Raw genomic sequence first — 20353 nt, 5'->3', positions numbered from 1 at the left:
AATACTGATCTCTGAAGGTCAGCACCTGCGTGTTCTCCATTGAATCTCACGCCGTAGCTATGTTAGCAGAGCATAGTATGACATTGGGGAAACGAGTGTGATTATATGTACAGATCCAGATAAAGAAATATCAGTGTAAAACAGATTTCAATGATGATGTCAGCTTGTTATTGACTTTCCAAGTCTGAATGACTGAGCAAGGGATAGGGGGTGGGGTGTCATTAATCCACGGCTAGTGGTGACCAACCAAGCGAAAATGAGCTATGGTGGGGGATGGGCAGGACCGCTGTTGTTATGACTGGTGCTTGGCTGCGGGACAAACTTCCTCAGGCCTCTGCTGTTTTTCCTTTTCCTTCTCACTGGTCGGCTTCACCAAGGGAATATCTTTGAGGCCCGTTTTGCTTACGAACCAGGCAAAAACAACCACAAGGGGCCGTTGAGCTCTTCTGGAGGACGGCTTACAGATCCATCTCACCACGAGGTGTTGTCTGCTGCATTTGGGAAATAGGTTAGTTAACAATATAGAGGTGTATGTCAATCTGGTCGCGCTCGCTGCTTTTTGGAACACCCCTTTCGGCGGATTTCTGGTTGAGCTAATATTCTCGTATAATGTGCTACTCATAGTCTGTTATATCCCTTCGTTATATGTGAAGGAATATGTTAACGTCGTCACGAGTTATTCTTCATATTGGCCGCTTTGAAATAACAGTAGTTACAGGCAGCTCATTTTCGCCTGCCGGGTCACTCCACTGTGTCGAATGTCTGAAGCCGTTGCTGGCTTCTTAACGCCTGGCTCTTTAGCTTTAAAATTGTAATTTAATTAATTTAACGAAAAATATCATATGAAGATATAACATGGTTTGATTTTACACACACGAGCTGCTGAAGAAATCGTCTATTGAACGGTTTTATCCAAGTAGGTACGAGATTATGGCAACACTGTCGTTAGCGTAGCATGCTAGTGTTAGCTATCTCACTAGCTTGTTAGCACGTTCAGAACGGTAGCGAGGTAACGATACTCAGTAGAAATGGTGTTTAGATAGGTTGGTGTTATTTAGAGCAAAGAACTAACCAGCATATTCGATGTTTTTGAAATGCTCTATAACGCTCTATAACCAGCGTAACCACATTAGTTAGCTGGCGGCTCATGACCCACATCACATTAACCAGATTTAGACCGCCTTTGCCTGGCTGGCATGTGTGGTGGTGATGGGTACGGCCGCTCAAAGCACTTTATCGCTAACTTGCCATTTGGCTGGTAGGCTAAACGCTACGTAGCCTACGACAATGAATAATATTAGGCAAATTGCCGCAGTCGAGACGTCTGTTATTTGCGTGTATAACTCGCTATTTGCAGAAGTAACAGTAGGGACCATGAAGACCGGTTTCCATTTTGAATTTCCCGTATAATTCCACATAGCGTAGTGAGTCATGACATGTGGACAATGTCAGTGTAATGTTGCAAATCTTCCGAGATCCCTCCATTTGTTTCAGCGTAGCCAACGCTACGTTAAATTCTGCTCTGGTTCGTTTTTATTTTACTGTGAGTGTAGCTTTATTTACGCGTCTAATATTTATATCTCCTAAGAGAATTTTGTAGCGTTAACACTGGCGGCTAACAGGCTACACACTGTAGTTTGCTGAACCCATTCACTCGCTTGCCTTATGTGGGGGGATGGGCATTGTATTTCCGCAAGTAGCACGCCATGCTAGATGTCTTAGTACCGGAAGATTACAACGGCGACAAAACTGCGCGCATTTAACTGCCGTGGAATCCAAACCTGAGCCTCATTAGATGCGCGTTGGCGACTCGGAACCTGAATTTTGCATTTGGAAGTACAACCGCCACAGTCCTTTGACCTCGGCATTGTAGTGAGCTTGTTGGGTATCAGAAGACGGATCAAAACGGTTCAGTTTGAATTAGATTGGCATTTTGTTCATATTTTCCTCACACAGTTACACAACGGATTGCTTCCATGAAAAGGGAACGTCGTATGTTGCAAATTGCCCCTGAGCACAAATGTCTGCTGGCTGTTTTGGCTTTTCACATTGCTGACCTAGTTTCTCTTGATTGTTTGATGACACACCCCTTTGTTCACAACACTTTACTCTGGCTGCCTTCAACACCCATTTGCTTACACATTTTTGTTGAAATATCCGCTGTAATTAAAGGCAGTTTGTCATAGCACTAATAATAAGACACCATGTATTTGGTGCATTTTTGGTGGTACCTTGATGATATCTCGCCTTACTTAACTGATATTTAATTAGAGGATATAATCATTTACTAAAGCATTCCTTGCAAAGCTAGGGCTATAGCACTGTGAGAGAATTCTACAATAGATGTGCACAGGCGTGAAATTAAGATCTAAATCTACTGTCTTTAAGGATTGACTTGAAATATGCCCCATAGCGCTGTCAACCATTCATAACAAAGAAAAGGAAATTTTACGTTGCAGTTTTATTGTCAACCTTTGTTACATCAACAACGACTAAAGTGAGAAGCCCATTACAAAACATAAATACCTGCTAGCCTATGAGACATTCCTTATGCATTTTATGTCCATGACAGAACAGTATGGATGAACACAAGTCTATGGACCCATTGTGTAGCTCCAGTGGAACCAGTGTAGTTATAGTAGTAAGGTGGCGTTTGAGGTCTAGTTGTGATGTTCAGTCTGAGAGTAATTATGCAGTTGCCTTTTCTGTTTTCAGGGACCTAGTTCTTGCCCCGGACAGCGGGACTATGGCGAGAGTTTGAGGACATCTCGATCACATGGGTAGTGTATCTCAATCTTGTCTGTTCTTTGATTTGTCATATTCCTATTCCTGCACACTTGCACTGTTTGCAGGATTGGTTTCATTAAGACTTGTAACCAGTCATGCAAAGACAAGTGTGCAGGACACTTTCTCCAAGGACACCCAAATTATTGCAACAAACCAGACTAAGTTAATAGTAGAATGCAGACATTTACACAGCATAACCACAAGCATTCTTCAGCTCCTGAGGAAGGAAGGTAGATTAGGTAGAGGTAGATTTAACCTAATGTCCAAAAACGTGATTATTTGTGATTATGATCAGTCACAAAAGATGAGATCATTTTCCGTTGACTTGAAAGACTAATTAACCTTTTTTCTGGATTCAAAGATGAGCCGTGACACAAATGTGAAAATATGTATTTGACCAGTTGATCTCAGAATCATTTGTTGTGCTTTCCCATGCCTGAAATGGCTTTTTTTTTAATTCAATAGTGTAACCAAATAAAGCTTGCTTTTCTCATCGTCTCACATTAGAGAGATTAAGATAGGAAGTAAAAATGGAATCGTCTTTTAGCTCTCTGGCAATAAATAATCATTATGTCTTCAGATTAGTCATGCGTCTCCTCTTGCAGGCCGCTGATAAATCCTATGCACTTATGCTGTTCCTTTCTGTCTAATATAGCTGTAATTTCCTTTTCTCTGATTACATTCAAGAAAATGCCTTTCACTCACAAAGAACACTGATTAAAACACAAATTACGTCATGTCCTACGTGACCACTGAGGTCTTTTTCATCAGTTAGACGAATTATGCGTTTTTTCAACTAGAAACTTCAAATTACGTAAGACACAGACTGCGGAGAACTTCTGTTTTAGCAACTCAATCTTTCTAAACCTGTAGGTAGACACGAATCAGATTTCAGTGTGCAAAAAAAGAAAGAAAAGAGGGTTCTGCTAGTGTTATTCCAATTTTTGTAACATGTAAACAAAGAAAGCTAATCTTGCGTCGCATAAGAAGATTTGTTGTTTTGGAGGTGCCACAAAAAGGTAAACAACTAGATGTCGATAATTACAGTGTTGTAGACTTAAACTCATTCCAAAAATACCAATAAGTACAACACAACATGCATGTAAGTAATCCACATCTATCTGCCTCTTGGTCTGACATAAATCTGGTGTTTCAAACAAGCTCCATATTATTTAAGCAGCTTTGTCCCTTTGCAGTCACAGAGGCTTCTTGTGTAACTGGTGCACAGTATAAACAAACAAACCACACACACGCACGCATGTGATGATCACTCTGCTCATGGGGCGTGATTAGGGCTTTGACAGCAGCTCTAATTTTATGAAGTTGTGATTGCAAGTCACCAAATGGCCCAGATATCTGGTAACCAGCGTTTATTGCGTTATTGCTATTTTTTTTATCAAAGCAATTTATAGTGCATAGTTTCATATACCCCATTCAGTCTCTTCAGCCATCTCATTCACATTGGCAAACAAATGTTCGGTGCAGAACCTCCTTATCTATATGATGTGCAAAAATACTTCAGGTACATGGACACATCTGTTGTGTGTCATGCACTCAGCAGGTTAAATCCTACCAGAACACCTCATTCTACAAGTATAAGTCCTGCTTCATAAGTAGTCTGGCTTTGACCTTACACTGGCTAAGGTAATCCTGTTAAGGTGTTTACGTGACAGTGGCATTTCTTGAACCTGAACTTAACGTGGTTACAATGGCATTGGTAATGTACATCTAAACATGCTTAATGTCCTGGCTGCTTTAGTGTGGCAACCGTGAGCTGATGCAGCTGATGTCAGTGGAAAGGGAAACACTTGCTATTCTTGAGTACTTGTTGCTCCTGTCCATGATGATTGACGAACACAAGGATCGACAGTCCTGTGTGGCATTCTTGGAGCTGACATGTTTTCCCACCACATTTCACAGAGGGCCCCCTCACTAGGAGTTATATTTAGAAAATAGAGAACAAAATGATTTTCAGGAGGACATGGAAAAGACAACACTGTCCTTCAGAAATGTAAAATCAAATATGGAACCTATTGAGACAATCTCATTTAGCTCAACATTGAGATTGAGATTTCACAATCAGACCCATCAATCTGGAACAGTATTGTTGCCTGAGGTTTGTTTTCTGTTTGGTTGATTATATAATGCTGTAATCTGGTGACTTCTACACTCATTAGCCACTTGATAAGATACACATGTACAATCCCAATGAACACTGAAAACCTACTTTTCTGAAACTGACAAAGTTCAGTTTTTGTAGACATTGTGTATGTACTGTATGTATTTAAATGTGCCTATTGGCAGTTGGTGGTGGTCCAAAATCTCTTCTTGCAGGTTAAGTGAGTTTAAAACTTGAAAGTTTAAAGGTGCAGGCTCACAAGATTGAGCTTCATCCCGGAGTGACAGATAACGACAGCTCCTGCAGAATCAGTCTTTTCCACTCACTTTTATTGGGCAGAATCTGTTGACCATTGTTAGAGCTGCCTGACTCAGCAGATGTGGTTTACTGAGTTAAACCCATCCACCACCTATTGCAATTTGCGTCCTGTTTTTCAAGGAAAAGGTGGGACTTGAATTATTCCCAATTGCCAGATATTTGATATACTATCTATCGCCATTAAGGGGTAATCTTGCTGGTTGGTAATATGAAAATAAAGTAACAGAGAGAAACTAAATGTTAACCTTTATTTCCTCAATTCTGTTTGACGTTGCAATCAACACATACACATCACCACTTCCATGTTATTTTTAATGGAGACAGTTTTGTGTAGGTGGGGTATCTGTTCTCTAATGTATGCATGTCCCTGCTTCTTTGCACACGATTTTGATAATCTTTGCAAATTATGCAGTAAATCTGCGGTAAATAGGGAAATTTTTGCAGCACCACAGAAAATGGCGCCATTTTGTTGAATTTGCATAAGACCCTATAATTGCGGATCTCGGCCCTTAGTATGAGTCAGAAGAGTGGACTGGAATCAGGGAAACAGCAGAATTTCTGTGCCATACACTTCAAATTTCTATTTGACGTTTACACAGTGTGGTGCGTACTGTATGAACAAATACGATGTTGAGGTGGAAGTACTCTTAAGAGCTGTTATTGCTGAGGTTTCAAGATCTGTTCCAAAAGAGCCAGCCTGCCTCCTGAAGATTGCTAGTAATTATTTCCACTTGTAGGTTAATGAATGGGAACTGGTGGCCTGCTTAGGGCCAGGAGGCTGCTGCAACCACAAAATGTAGAGAAGAACAAAGTATTTTTGTACCAAATGACAGATCATCATTTGTGTTTGCCTACATCGGTATAGAAATTCCAAGAGGTAGTTCAGGCAAGCAATGCATTCCCTCCGCGTCTACCTTTTCACCCAAATCTGCCCATTTGGCCTATTAAACTATATAGGTAGTTGATAGAGCTTTTATCATATTCTGCATGTGGCACCTGACTGAGTGCCCCTGCCTGTCATCTTGCTATTTACTATGTATGGCGCTGCAGGCTGTTGATGAGTGAGAGTTAAGTGCCACGTTTGCTCATTGTCAAATCTGTCCATGCTCTCCCCAATGCCTGGGGTGTGTAATACTGTTATTATTTTGAAAACCATTTCCAGATTGCAGGTGATCCCGGACACTCTTGATAACAAACTCTCTCCTCTGTGTGTTGTCTCTTTGTGTCCCTCAGACAGGCTTCTATCCTGTGCTGACCCAATGGTTTAATCACCAGGAGTAAAAATGAGCATAAGCAGCGATGAGGTCAATTTCCTTGTTTACAGATACCTGCAAGAGTCAGGTAGGTTTCCGGAAGACTTTCTCATGGGTTAACACCGCTGTAGTGTATTGATACTTTTTCCCTCTAGGATTTAAATATAATATATATATATATACATTTTCCCCTCAGGCTTCTCTCACTCAGCATTCACCTTTGGCATAGAGAGCCACATCAGCCAATCTAACATCAATGGAGCCTTGGTGCCCCCTGCTGCCCTCATCTCCATCATTCAGAAGGGCCTGCAGTATGTGGAGGCTGAAGTTAGCATAAATGAGGTCAGTCACCCGTCTTCCCTCCTAAGGATTATCTCAAGATACTGTATACTAGCAAAGATGGCTGTGATGTCAGCTTTTTGTTTGCACCCCATGTGTCTGTTGATATATGTGTGATTATTTCACTCACACCTGTGGTCTAAAGTGGTACAATAAGTACATATTGTGTGTATATAAAAATGAACATATGTATCTGTATAACAAGTGACCTCAATTTCCCCCTGCTTTCTGTACAGGATGGAACCTTATTTGACGGGCGGCCTATCGAGTCCTTGTCCCTTATCGATGCCGTAATGCCAGACGTAGTCCAGACCAGGCAGCAGGCCTACAGGGACAAGCTGGCCCAGCAGCAGCAGGCAGCAGCAGGCAGTGGCAGTGGTACAGGGCCCCAGGGAAGCACCAAGAATGGAGAGGGTGCTGCCAACGGGGAGGAGAATGGAGCCCACACCTTAGCCAGTAAGCAAGCTGTTTGGCCTTTTCTTTACTTGGTGCTTTTTGGGGTGCATGGAACATAGTGGAAAATCTGGATACTGCCCAAAACTGTATCACTGGGTTAAAGTCGCGTTGACATTGTTGTATTGTTATGAAATCCTATTGAAGATATTTGCAAATGGCTCTTAATCTTTATCCGGTTGTGTGCACCTCACAGTTTAATGAAATGAATAAAGGAAGAAGAGAAGCTGACACTTTGATATTTTCAGGGTCATGTAGTCCTGAGTTGCATAACCAGTGTAATTTAAATGTACAACCTCGACCCAATCACATACATGGGGGGGTAGAATATTGGAAACACCTCTCACTGCAGTGTAGTCTTGTATAACAGCAGCACTTAACAGTAAATTGATACATTTCACTGGTAAGTTTCACCTAAAACACTTCTTTGACATCACGGAAGTAAACACTGAACATTACACACAGAGACATTTGATAGAGGTTGAGTTTGTAGTTTTTACAGTTTGCCTCTCCACTGTTGTCCACTGTTGGCAGACTGCAGTCTGTCTGCAGGTGGACAAACTCTAGCAGCTCTGTGGACTTTGCTCAATTAGCTTCCCCATCACATTGCCCATGTCACTTTCCTAGAGGCTTAGGTTGATTGGGTGTCCATCTGTATTGTATTAATGGTCCAGTTGGCTCAGAGAAGGGCTGCTGCTAGAGCAGAGTTGAGGCTGTTGGACAGGTTACTGCTGGAGTGTAGGCTGGTGGATGAGCTGTTGTGGAGGCTGTCAGCAGAATGGCTGTAAATGGAGCTGGAGACCAGCAGACAAACCCCCATGTGAACATTAGGAACACATACTACATAAGACTGCTGCTGGAGCAGAGATAGGTGGCTAATGGGGTCGAGCAGAGACAAGCAGTGGACAGAGTGAAGAGCGGAATGGAGGCCAGCTGACAGACTGGAGGTTTTACTGTTTTCTTGTTCATTGTCTTGAGTATAGAATTGCCTGGTATAAGTGAATGGCTGTCAGAAAATAGGCCCTCACTGCAGTTAGGCAAGATGGGGCCAATTCTCCATGGAACTAAGGTAAAGCTGGCTAGATCACCTGGTTTCAAAGTCATGGTTGGAGACACAAAATAATGTTGTCTATCTACGCTGTGAGCTTGACCAGTCTCACACTAGGAATAGTATTGTCCAAAAAGTAATTACTAAGGTCAATAACAATATCACATTTCTTGATGACTATGATTATGTGTGCACCTACATGGTACACCAGTATTCCCAAGTACATTAAAACAAAATTGCAAACATCTCAGGACTTGGAGTTGTGCTGAATGTATCTTCTATCTACTTAGGAGAAGTATTTCAATCTATCAATATTGGCTACACACGGATACAACACTAGAGCCAGAGCAACAGACTTTGTTCCCTGTAGATTCAGAACTGCATAAGGGAAAACACCTCCCTGCACTCCACAGCAGTGGGATGGAAATCTATTGAAGAAATACCCACAACAGTTTTAAAAGAGCAGTCAAAGGGCCTTTGGGTTAACAAATCAGGCAGTCTATTCTCTTCATTCATTGTTGTTGTTGTTGTATGACACATTCTTTCCTTTTCTGTTATATTATGTTTATATTAAATTGGAAAATGAGAAGTGCTATTAAGTCATTGTGACTTAAATGTCTTTCTACTCGACTATTTTACTGTGTGTTTAAGATTGTTGCCTTATTGCATTCATCTGTGCATAATATTTTGAAAATGTGTCAAATGAAGTCAATCAATTTTGCATCAGCTAGAAATGGATATACGTGTTGGGGAAATATGAAGTGAGGGTATCGGGGCAGTGTCAACAGATGTGTGAGCTTAAGCGACGACTTTCTCAATGGTAGTTAATAGTTGCATGCCCACAGCCATCGTGGAGCCTATGTAGCAGCGTGAAGAGATCCTATTGTTGTTCTTGTATAGCTTTAATGACACTGGCTTTTGTGTCTGGATCTCCATAACGGAATTCATACCTGTACACAAATACTCCCAGAGTACCTCACCACTGCTGTTGTGAAGAACACTTGCCACGGATCGTCTTGAGAATTTAGCACTACCACAAAGCTTGGTGAAACTGGGACCTAAATATTAAAAAGGAGGATTTGGGTATGAACCCTTTAACATGACGAATTCCAGCCCACATTGACCTTGAGGATGTCCAAGCCAGTGACCTGCTAGCTTCGTCAAACGGGGTCAGCCTTTCAACAAGTATCTTTGTTGGGAGGCATAGGCAGCATTCTTCTTCAGGCCTTAATGTATCCAGCCTTTATCTTCCCTGTAACATAGAAACCTGAACCCCGATCTTTGTACATATCTGGGGCACAGGCTTGAAAGGCTCATCTACAAGCCTGAGTGAGGGTCTCTGGAGGCAGCAAGCTGGGCCCAGAGTATGTTAAAATGGATATTGCAATGGTGGTGAATGTCCCCCCCTTAAAGATCTCTTGTCGGGTTGTAAAAAACACAAGTCTGTATCCTGCGTTCTTGAGTAATCCACCATCTTCGGAATCTTATTTCCTAGAAATAGTACATCTAGTTTAAATAGCTGTTTTCCTTGTTTATCTGGTCCAGCTTGTTGACAGCTACAAGCAGCTGAGTAATGTCAAGTGAACGGACCAGCAGGGCAGGTTCTTTGGTGTAACCGCCTGCCTTAAATAGGCTAAAAGTCATCTGGCTGTCATCAACTACAACCACGGCCACATCAGCCTGTGACTATATTGGGGAGGATTTGTCCATTAGTCACTGCTGCCACCTCAAGCTTTGACATTCCCCATCCATTGTCAGTCCTCTGTCCCTTTCCTTACTATTTTCGTTTAGAACAAGGCCTCATCTGCTTTCATTGCCTCCTCCTCGTACTCCTGCATGCTGTACTTGTGGACAATGGCCAGCAGATGAAGCAGGTGGCCCATCATTGTGCTCCTGCCTTGCCAGCATCCATATGACCTGAAACCACTAAATCCCAAAAATTTCTCCGATCAGTCCCTCCAGGGTTTTGCGATCACCAGGTTTTCTGCAAATTAAACAAAATACGGCAATTTTTCCTGCTTAATTTTGTAGTTTACTGCAAAATCATGGGTGAGGAAGTGGAGAAACACATTTGTCACGTCAATGCAGGAAATTACTGCAGCAAAATTGGTGGATTCACCCTCTGGTACTATCAAGTTTAAAATTCAAGTTTAAAGAGAATATGGAAGAATAAAAACAGGAATTGAAACTTGCGTAAAGACAAATATACTGGTGCATGAGTGTTACAAAGATTGAACTGGTCAGCCACAGATTCCAGTGTAGTAATGAAAATATTATCATAGTCTTTTGTCCTTCTGTAGATAACCACTCGGAGATGATGGAGGTTGACCGAGACGTGGAAATCCCCCAGAGCAAGGCCATGGTCCTGAGGGGCCATGAATCCGAGGTTTTTATCTGTGCCTGGAACCCAGTGAACGACCTCCTCGCCTCTGGGTAAGCTGCATTTAGCAAATTGAAGGGAAAATCATTGTCTCTTATTGGTCAGCTGGACAATTTTCTCAAAGTAATAGGACATTTCAGATTTGTATTGGGAGTACAGGCTACGCTTGATTTCACAATTTTCAGTTTTTTCCGAAAACCTTCCTCTATTGAACTTTAATCAATTGGTTGGTTTTCCCCCCCCCCCGGTGTTAATGCATCACCACTAGACCTGCAACAACTATTTGACAAAATCAATAAAATTCTGTGACACTGAGCTGCAAAAAAAGGTAACACACGTCCCCCTGGTAGCTTAGCAGCAAAGTTCTGTGGGTGCATACATGCAGTTACTCACTAATAAACCCCAACATCGTAGCTTCATGCAGGAGGCGTCTGTTTACATAGCAGCCTCTCAGAGAAGAAAGGACCAGAGCTGGTGGTTTGGAGGTCTTATGTGCATCCTTTGTATTCAAAAATAATTTAAAATGTAGTGCAATGCCTCTCACTTCTCGCATGCCAATGCAAAATCTATGATTATTCTGCCTCAGTAAATTATTTTCATATTCATGTCAAAGTGCTCACTACAGAAGTGCCACTTAGTATGCCGTTTGAGTTATTATTATTTATAATTAGTTTCAAGTCCTTTGGAAACCTTTTATTTTGATTTAAAAGAGTGTTTTATGTTTTTACAATGCTAGATGAAAATATTTATTCATTTATTAAAACAAGCTTTATAAGTGTTAAAGAATTTCAAGTGCTGGAAATGAATAATGATAAAAAGATTTGAATTTTAATTTGTTTTATCCGATTAAAATGTCAAAGCTATGTGCATGACGTTTGTGTGTCTCCTCTTGTGTGTGTGTGTGTGTGTGTGTGTGTGTGTGTGTGTGTGTGTGTATTTTGACTTGGGCAGGTCTGGGGACTCAACAGCTAGGATCTGGAACCTGAGTGAGAACAGCACAGGCGGTTCCACCCAGCTGGTGCTGAGGCACTGCATACGGGAAGGTGGCCAGGACGTACCCAGCAACAAAGACGTCACCTCACTAGACTGGAACGTGAGTGTGTGCGCGTGTGCGTGCGCATGTGTCATATAGTACAGTATGAGAGTGTTTGTATGTCGCAGTAAGAGGTGTGTGTGCGTGTGTGTGTGTGTGTGTGTGTGTGTGTGTGTGTGTGTGTGTGTGTGTGTGTGTGTGTGTGTGTGTGTGTGTGTGTGTGTGTGTGTGTGTGGTGGCATTCCTGCGTAAACAGATATATGCGGGCAAGTCACTCCCATGAGGGAAAAGCTTTTTCCTGCTGCTCAGCTGCTGCAAGCTGTTTTTCTCTGCGTAGTAAACGTTAATGCACAATGTTAGCGCAGCACAAATATTGTGACATTTCTCAGAATAGGATTAGTGATGAGTAATTATATTAATTGAAATATTGGTTAATATTGCTACATGAATCATGATATGCAAAAGCAGCTGGGAGAGTTCTGAACTGGCTGCAGTCTGCTGAGACTTGTTTCTCTTGCAGAGCGAGGGTACACTGCTAGCAACAGGCTCTTATGATGGCTTTGCCAGAATATGGACAAAAGATGGTAAGACTCTCAGCTTCTACGTCATAGCCTTTTTAAGGATGCATGGATAATACTATATATCGTTCTCAATATATACAAATAGTACAAAACCAATGATCGATCATCTTTTCCAATTTACGACGCCTTGTGTTTTTATATTTTCAGGTAACCTTGCCAGTACCTTGGGTCAACATAAAGGTCCTATATTTGCTCTCAAGTGGAATAAGAAAGGAAACTTCATCCTTAGTGCTGGTGTAGACAAGGTAATGTGAACAAATTAAGTCCATACATTTATAAAGTACATATTTACAGCAAGAACTGCAATCAAACCAATTCAGTGTGCATGGAATCCATAAGTGCTTAAGCTGTAGTAGTTCTTATTGTGATCATAGGTTTTGTAATCGATTGGTTGTTGTTGTTAATGATTATTAACGATGCTCTTAAGGAGTTGGGTTTGAAATTTGATTTGGCTCACAGGTGTTTTGATGTCAGTGAGTGATTTTCTAAAAGGATTTGTGGATGATGTAGGATGATGATGTGTGATCTTGGCTTACACACTGTATTGGGTGAGAGGGAGCAGACATGTCTGTGCTGATGTTGTAAAATTTTTACTGCATGTTAAGATCCATAGTCACTGCACAAACATGACTGGTTGACAGGTCAATGAGGCGCTAAGATGACTTCCTCTTAAGATAATAACAGCAATTGAGTCATTATTCAACATTGCCATCTAGTGTACTAAACTCTAATGACATGCACTGTGAAACCAGCACCATAAACACAAATGTCAAAGGATTGCACTTGATGGACACTACAGATAATGTAGAGGTATAAAAAGCTTTGTGTAGTATTTGCTTCCCTGTGTCCTTATCTCAATGGGTTGTGCTCACTTTGTGGCCATGTTAGCTCGTATTTATCTCGCTAATCAAAAGTGCAAAAGTATATGTGGTAATTAATTTCCATGCCAGGAGTTATTGATTAATTAGACATAACTAATTAATTAATCTTTTACTTCATTCAGACCACAATCATCTGGGACGCCCACACTGGAGAGGCAAAGCAACAATTTCCTTTCCACTCAGGTGAGTGACGGCAGTCAGCTGGATCCTTCCACTTGACTATTTATGGTCATTGTTTACGTCTGTGTAAAAAGACAATCCCGCAGTGATTTGATTAATGTGCCAAGCCTGTGACCTTTAATGAAAGAAGAACTAAGCATAATAAATATGTGAATGATAAAGCAACTGTAACCATAGAAACAGGAACAGAAGACACTTGAAATAGCACACAGAGCCAAATCTGACATTCATGATGCCGAACTGATGAAGACAGCTGTTAGTCACAGCAGGGGGAGAAATGGGATGAAAAATGGGGAAGAAAATCAAAGTTTAGCCTCTTCTGATTCATCAAATAGAAGACGATAGTTATTGTCAAAGTGAAGTATTGTTTCCACTGCAGTACAAAGAAATGCCTAGAATGTTCAGCCTGTTCGTGTTGTCGTCCGTCCTCATGTTTGTTCTGCTCACCTGAGCGCTGCAGCAGTGTTAAGCTCCGTCTGTGTGTGCCTCCCCACAGCGCCTGCTCTGGATGTGGACTGGCAGAGTAACAACACGTTTGCCTCCTGCAGCACAGACATGTGCATCCATGTGTGTAAGCTGGGTCAGGACAGACCAGTCAAGACTTTCCAGGGACACACGGTAAGGCAGGCCTCTTCTTGTGACTGTTGCCTGCTCAGTACATGAACATGAACACGATACACACATCTAATGCTGTAGTAATGTTGCCTCTGGATAGGAAGCTTTCTGTTTCCATCCAGCCACATTAGCTGTACTGTTTCCTTCCTTGGCATATTGGCATTACATTTGATTGTAATTTTGTGGATTCTTTCTTGCTGTAGAATGAGGTGAACGCCATCAAGTGGGATCCTACTGGGAGCTTGCTGGCCTCCTGTTCTGATGACATGACACTAAAGGTCAGTCTTCAGAATTTCCAGACACGATCAATGCGTACACCTGATTAAACATGTTGGTGTGCAGTGTTTAAATATCTATACCTCTGTTCCTGTGGCACAGATCTGGAGTATGAAGCAGGACTCTTGTGTCCATGACCTTCAGGCCCACAGTAAGGAAATCTATACCATCAAGTGGAGCCCCACAGGCCCCAGCACAAACAACCCCAGTGCCAACCTCATGCTGGCCAGGTGAGATCGCAACGCAGCGCTGAAACGAGCCGCACTCGCATGAAGATTCATCCCGCTTACAATGTTTTAGTTTTATTGTTTCCCATACAATAGTGTATTTTCAGATTCCTCGAAAAACAAAATTGCATAACTGAACCGTGTTTGTGATTAAGTAAAAGATAAATCATGTTTCTCATTAATGATGAGGTGATTGTCTCAGAGTTGCAGCATACCCAGGTCATAGAGTCATGTGACTAACAGGCTGACATCACAGTGCAGATCTGACTTTGATGCAATGTAACACCTTTTTTCCTCTTATCTCTCTCTACCTCCACTTCAGCGCATCATTTGACTCGACTGTGCGCCTGTGGGACGTGGAGCGTGGCGTGTGTATCCACACACTGACGCGCCACCAGGAGCCCGTCTATAGTGTTGCATTTAGCCCTGATGGCCGGCACCTCGCCAGCGGCTCCTTTGACAAGTGTGTCCACATCTGGAACACTCAGGTCTGTGATTACACGTCACACACCACTCACTTATCACTTCAGTTTTTAAAAAGAAGACAGCGAGCACAATGAGGTTTAATTGGTTCAGCTTAGGTGTGGAGCTGTCATTGTCACTGTTTTATGATGTGTACATGTTGTAAAATTGTAATGTAAGTTTAAGACATTGCCTGAAGTGTATGTCTGTGTTTGTCTTTAGACGGGAGCTTTAGTCCACAGCTACCGGGGGACAGGAGGGATCTTTGAAGTGTGCTGGAACGCCACAGGGGACAAAGTAGGAGCCAGCGCATCAGATGGATCGGTGAGTTCTTCTGCAGCCACTCAGTCAGGTTTCTGTGTACAACTCTCAAAAGTAGCCCAGTGACCGTGGACGTCCATCAGTCAGCCCTCAGTAAGAGTATGAACGGTTGGACCCTGTTCAACTAACTCCTTCAGAGGCCTCTGCTCAGGATCAGGGAGGACACTCACGGATCACACACGGATCTGCTCAGGGGGGAAATTCAGCGTTTAATCAGTCTCTCTGAGCAGCGCTTGTCTCATTTATCTGACATGCAATATGAGAGGTTAGAAGTGGCAGCAGTATTTGGATGTCAATATGAAAACTCCAGCCCTAAATTTCGGGAAATGTAAGAAAGTGCCAAAGAACTGAATGCATTTGAGCTGCTAGTCCGTAATTATAACAAACCATCATTAAGTTGTTGTCATCAGAGCTGACAAACTGCCAATGGTAAACACTATGTTGCAGTTAATTTGCAAAACATCCATAAACCTTCATTTTGTTTGGATTTAATCTCCCTCTAATTAAATGTTTTGTAGCTATCTTGATACACAATTCGCAACATAATGACTGAGCTTTTTTAAAACTTGATCAAGCTAGAAATGTGTATGAACGTTCTTGTCCTGGCATTGAACAGTCGTGTAACTGTGGGAACGGTTGGACAAACCCACATGACAGAGCGATCAGAGGGGGACTGCAGCAATCAGCCAGTCAGGCCTGTGGACAGACGCCTCTCCTCACACTGCAGCTGCAACCTGGGAGTGTGCCAAGTTCCACTGAAAGGGACAAAATAGCAGCAGGCAAAAAATCAGGCACTGCTTAATATTGGGGACTTTAAGCAGCTGCTGGTGTCCGGAAATGGACCCGGATAGAAAATGTCCCTGGTCTGATTCTGGTTGGAGACCTTGTTGCATCCCTCTGTTGTCACTACTGATCTGTCAGCTGTCACGTGAGACAAAAATGAACCGATAGAAGCCATTAAAGACATGAAACATTAGCAGACTTAACTATGGATATCATTAATGTTTAACTAACCCAGAGCTGCCCCCTTTTTTGTTTTGCAGGTTTGTGTATTAGACCTGAGGAAATGACATTCGTCTGGGGGAGCCATGGACCGACTACGAATGTGTACATAGCCAAAATGACTGACTGTCCCTGCCTGTCCACCACACTGCTGTAGTCTCATTAGATGCCATGGCCCACCGTTACAGCCAAATGGAGCGCTCCTCCCCCTCCCCACCCCCCCATATGTACACACACACACACACGTACACAAACAAGCGTACACATTCAAAGACCACACCATCGCCGCATACGGATCGGATGCACACGCAGCAGACAACCAGGTCTGTATGTTGCTTTCACAGACCTGAAGGAAAAAAAAAGGATTTCTCTTTGCTCAAACAATACAAAAATCTGAGAATTGACACGGACCCATTACATGCATACCAAAATGTCAGGATTTTTCTCGCTTTCCTCTTTTTATCGTTTGTACCAGAATTATAAAGATTTTCGTTCTCTGTTGGTGTGTGCATATTGCACATGTCAGCATTTGGTGTCCTGTGGACATTGTTGTTTTGACTTAGAATTTTCTCTGTAGGTTTTATATTACATGTGGGCTGGGAGAGAAGAGGGGGGGGGCGGGCGGGCGGGCGGGGGGGGGGTTGAACGTTGATTTTTCTTTTCCGATGGATGTCCAGAGCTGTCAGTAAGTTGGGAGAGATCCATTTTACTTCTCAGCAGTCATAAGTTTCAAACAAATGCAGATATATATCTTAGAGGTTGAAATGGTTTATAATTTGTCAACTGTATTTTTATCCAATCTGTTCCATGTTTGCCATTTTAACAAAGTATAAAGCAGTTAACGAACGGGGGAAACTGTCTTTTGTTTGTGACTTTTATCCTGCTCAACCTCAGAAATGTTTTTCAGGTGTTCAAAGTTCATCAGGTTAATATAGTTATCAAAGAATTCAAAATGTCTAGGCTGAAAATAATGTCTGCAGCTGTTTAAAAACACGATATGAATCTCACATGCGAACAGTGTGCTGGGCTCAGGGAAAGGCAGAAAGACACTGATGTACATTCAGTTTCATGTTCCTCTCACCTGTAAAGCTCAGTGTCCACAGAAGCTGAGCTCATCCTGGATCTGTGGTGTCGGTGTTGTTAGTGAGGTGATGTGGCACGGGAGTGCAGCCCCTGGGATCTGTGGGAAGAGAGAGAGAGAGAGAGACTGAAAGGGTTGAGCCCTAGGATCAGACCTGTAACTTCAAACATTCTCGACATAAACATCGATTGGTGCTTTTCCATATGGCTCGGTTACCTGCCGTACCCTTAGCAACCATGATCACAACCTGTGCTGCAGGCACGGCTCTAGTTTCCAAACAACAGGAATGACATGGTAAATAGTGGCTCACCTTGGTCTCACTCACATATGGGAATTGTTGACACAAAATGTCTTCACCGTGTGTGTGTAAAGGACAGCATTCAGCATGAAGCTCACCATTTGGTCAAGGTTTTTGTTCTGTAATGACGCCACAAAATCTCCCCAAGTGAAGACATTGAGAGACGAGCTGTTTAAATTTCTTGACTGTGTGTCCCCTAACGTTATGGCTCTTTTTAAACGGTGCTCTTCTGTCATTGCTTGCAGGACTTCTCAGAGCCTAACCCTAACCTAGCGAGCCCTGTTGAGGACAGTCAACAATAGTCGCAATTTGGTCTCCCCCCCCATTTCCCAAGCGGGGCCATAATGTTGTGTGTCAGCTCGATTATTGCCCGTTGAGGCCGCAGTGGAAAGCATGATCAAGGAAACCGTAAAAGCACCATAATAATCAGACGTGCTTGTTTCTGCAGTTCCTGGCTTGTTGCTGAATGATAATCAGAGTCGTTCTAATGTTCTTTTCATTTCCCTATTTGGTCATTCAACATCATGCCCTTCCCCCCCCGAGCGCCCTTCTTACAGACACAGGGTTTGGAAAGCACCTTCTTAAGCATGGATTAGGTCCTAAAGTAGGCGCCCCCTTAAACATAAAGAGTTCCCCCTGTGACATTGTTTATAAAGCAGATTGACAACGCTTGTCGTGTTGAGCAGCATATGGTTCTGCCAAATGCTCGGCCTCCCACTTGGTAATGTCGCTATTGGTGTGCGGCTCTAGTGTCTGGTGTTGACCTAAGTACACACTACAGTCCCTGCTTTGGTTTGCTGTTTTCAAGCAGTTGTTGCCCAGCGTTAACACTACGGAGACGGGCTGTGTTGAGGCCTATGCACGGATAGACGGCGCTTTTGTTTGTAGTGTCCACGTTTCGAAGCAAGTCTGTGTTTGTTGTTAGGCAGGGCGAAAAGAAAGCAGACTTGCAGCATATGACTTGATGTAACATGGTAACTGCATATAATATATATATATAAATATATATCTGTGCTATCACAGGGGATTCTTTTGTATGCCACTCGTGCTCGGAAAGGGTGGATTTTAAAGTTCCGCGTAATTTTTGAAGACGCTTGAAACGCGTGATGTTCTCGCGCATCATCACGCGGGGTCTCGACCATGAGGAATGGTTTATAAAATACCATTAAACAGTCATAGCTAAAACAAAAGGAGGAGCCCTTTGAAGGGTTTCCACACATTTATTTCTGCACTTTAGACTAAAAAAATGGAGAAACAGGGAGGTGTGTTTATTTGTCATCAGACACGTCTAATGTTCTAAAATGCTCTTAAAAATGCTAATCAGAATCTACAAAAGTCTCCTCTGGGTGCAACCAAGCAAGCCGACTTCATGGCATTCCAGGTCTCATCCCGTAGCCATTGCTAACATCTATCGGCTTGTCAGACATTTCCGATGTTTTGTTCAGAATGTTACCTGCTTAAAAAAAAATTTTTTATACGAAGACTATTTTAAAGTTTGCTTTAATACAGCCAACCGTGATTGGACTGTACCACAAAGACACTATTTCAAATGATGTCTATGACAGTGGAATGGTATTTTATAATGGTTTGTTGTTTTTAGACGATAAGCTTTTTACACTGCATTCAAGTGTGTTTGCTATTTTTTGTTCCTACCGAAAGTACTAACGTTAATTCTATCTTTGCTATGTTGGAAAGCCCTTGAAGGTTTTGTACTTCTCAAAACTTTTGTAATTCTGATTTATTTGTAGCTATGTATTCAAAATGAACAGAGAAGAGAAAACCTGGAATTAATTGTTGGTGTATTATAACACAGAACATGTAAATACCAATTTGCAGACTTTTGTTGTGTTGTCTTTGCCCTCACGTTGTACTCTCTCTCTCACTCACACGGCTGCAGACTGCAGCCCTGATCTGACTGTTGTAATATCACTCAGATCTCAAGGTCTAGAATAAAATCTATTTTGATAATATTAATGTGTTTGCTCGTCTGCTTTAAATTTTTTGCACGACCACACCAGTATCGCATTCTGAACTGACTGCTTCATAAATAATTACCACTCACAGGAAGACTGCTACGTTCACATACCAAGCCTTAAAGCTACAGGATGTACCGTGTCTTAACTTGAAAGACATTTACATTTATTGCAGAATGTTGGAATCTTTATCACAGCCTGATAGGAACCCGTAAATGCTTCCATTAGAGTTTTACCACATTTCCATTAATTGAACAATAATTACTCAACCTTGAAAAATGTAGTCTAATTTCCTTTTCCATACAGAATTTGGGATTTGAAGTACAAATTTGGATAACAATTGTTGGATGTAAACCCAAAGATAAAACCCTGTTGAGCTAATTCTTAAGGAACTTCAAGAACAACTATTCAACATGTTTCCTCCATCTTAGGTTGTATGGAAGCTTCTCTATAAACATCTCATCTCTCCACTGACCCCTGTCACTGTTGCAGCTGTCCTCCATGTTTACATTTATGCCAGAGATCAAATATGAATATCATTTTAAAACTTTCATAGAGGTTAACACTTAGTATAACATCTGCTATCTCTCTATAAATCTATATCTGTCTCATTTCAGCACTTTGAAAGTACAAAGTCTATTCTTGAACCATAAAATGTCACAACACACCGCAACTTTGCCAATGATAAACCGATAAGGAGGTCGCCCACACCGGTTGTTCAGAAAC

The 20353-nt window shown here is 42.1% G+C and overlaps 1 protein-coding gene across 9 annotated transcripts; it reads left to right on the top strand.

Annotated features, from left to right (window-relative positions):
• Window positions 1-274: 274 nt before the first annotated feature.
• LOC142993945 (F-box-like/WD repeat-containing protein TBL1XR1) lies at window positions 275-19624 on the top strand. 9 transcript variants are annotated; one of them, XM_076144535.1, is made up of 16 exons: window positions 275-508; window positions 2716-2780; window positions 6462-6565; window positions 6674-6819; window positions 7053-7272; window positions 10600-10750; window positions 11649-11790; window positions 12251-12314; window positions 12459-12556; window positions 13315-13375; window positions 13869-13990; window positions 14191-14265; window positions 14366-14493; window positions 14813-14978; window positions 15175-15276; window positions 16317-19624. In XM_076144535.1, the coding sequence occupies exons 3-16, from the start codon at window positions 6508-6510 to the stop codon at window positions 16341-16343; spliced, it is 1560 nt and encodes a 519-aa protein (XP_076000650.1). In that variant the 5' UTR covers window positions 275-508; window positions 2716-2780; window positions 6462-6507; the 3' UTR covers window positions 16344-19624. The 9 variants fall into 9 exon arrangements, with proteins under 9 accessions (XP_076000650.1, XP_076000646.1, XP_076000651.1 ...); XM_076144531.1 differs by having other exon boundaries at window positions 6458-6565; XM_076144532.1 differs by lacking the exon at window positions 275-508 and adding an exon at window positions 743-916.
• The last annotated feature ends 729 nt before the right edge of the window (window positions 19625-20353 follow it).

Source organism: Genypterus blacodes, unplaced genomic scaffold (assembly GCF_046128005.1).
Source record: "Genypterus blacodes isolate CSIRO-AG114 ecotype Tasmania unplaced genomic scaffold, CSIRO-AGI_Gbla_v1 ptg000029l_1, whole genome shotgun sequence".
NCBI lineage: Eukaryota > Metazoa > Chordata > Actinopteri > Ophidiiformes > Ophidiidae > Genypterus > Genypterus blacodes.
The sequence above is the reverse complement of the archived record's forward strand: the minus strand, read 5'-3'. Positions and strand labels throughout refer to the sequence as shown.

Bases quoted from the DNA above. Each gene is read 5' to 3' on its own strand.
- LOC142993945 (XM_076144536.1), top strand. From the start codon at position 6,508: ATGAGCATAAGCAGCGATGAGGTCAATTTCCTTGTTTACAGATACCTG. The intron at 7,273-10,599 runs GTAAGCAAGCTG...ATATTATCATAG, and splicing joins TGGAGCCCACACCTTAGCCA to TCTTTTGTCCTTCTGTAGAT. The intron at 12,557-13,314 runs GTAATGTGAACA...TACTTCATTCAG, and splicing joins TTAGTGCTGGTGTAGACAAG to ACCACAATCATCTGGGACGC.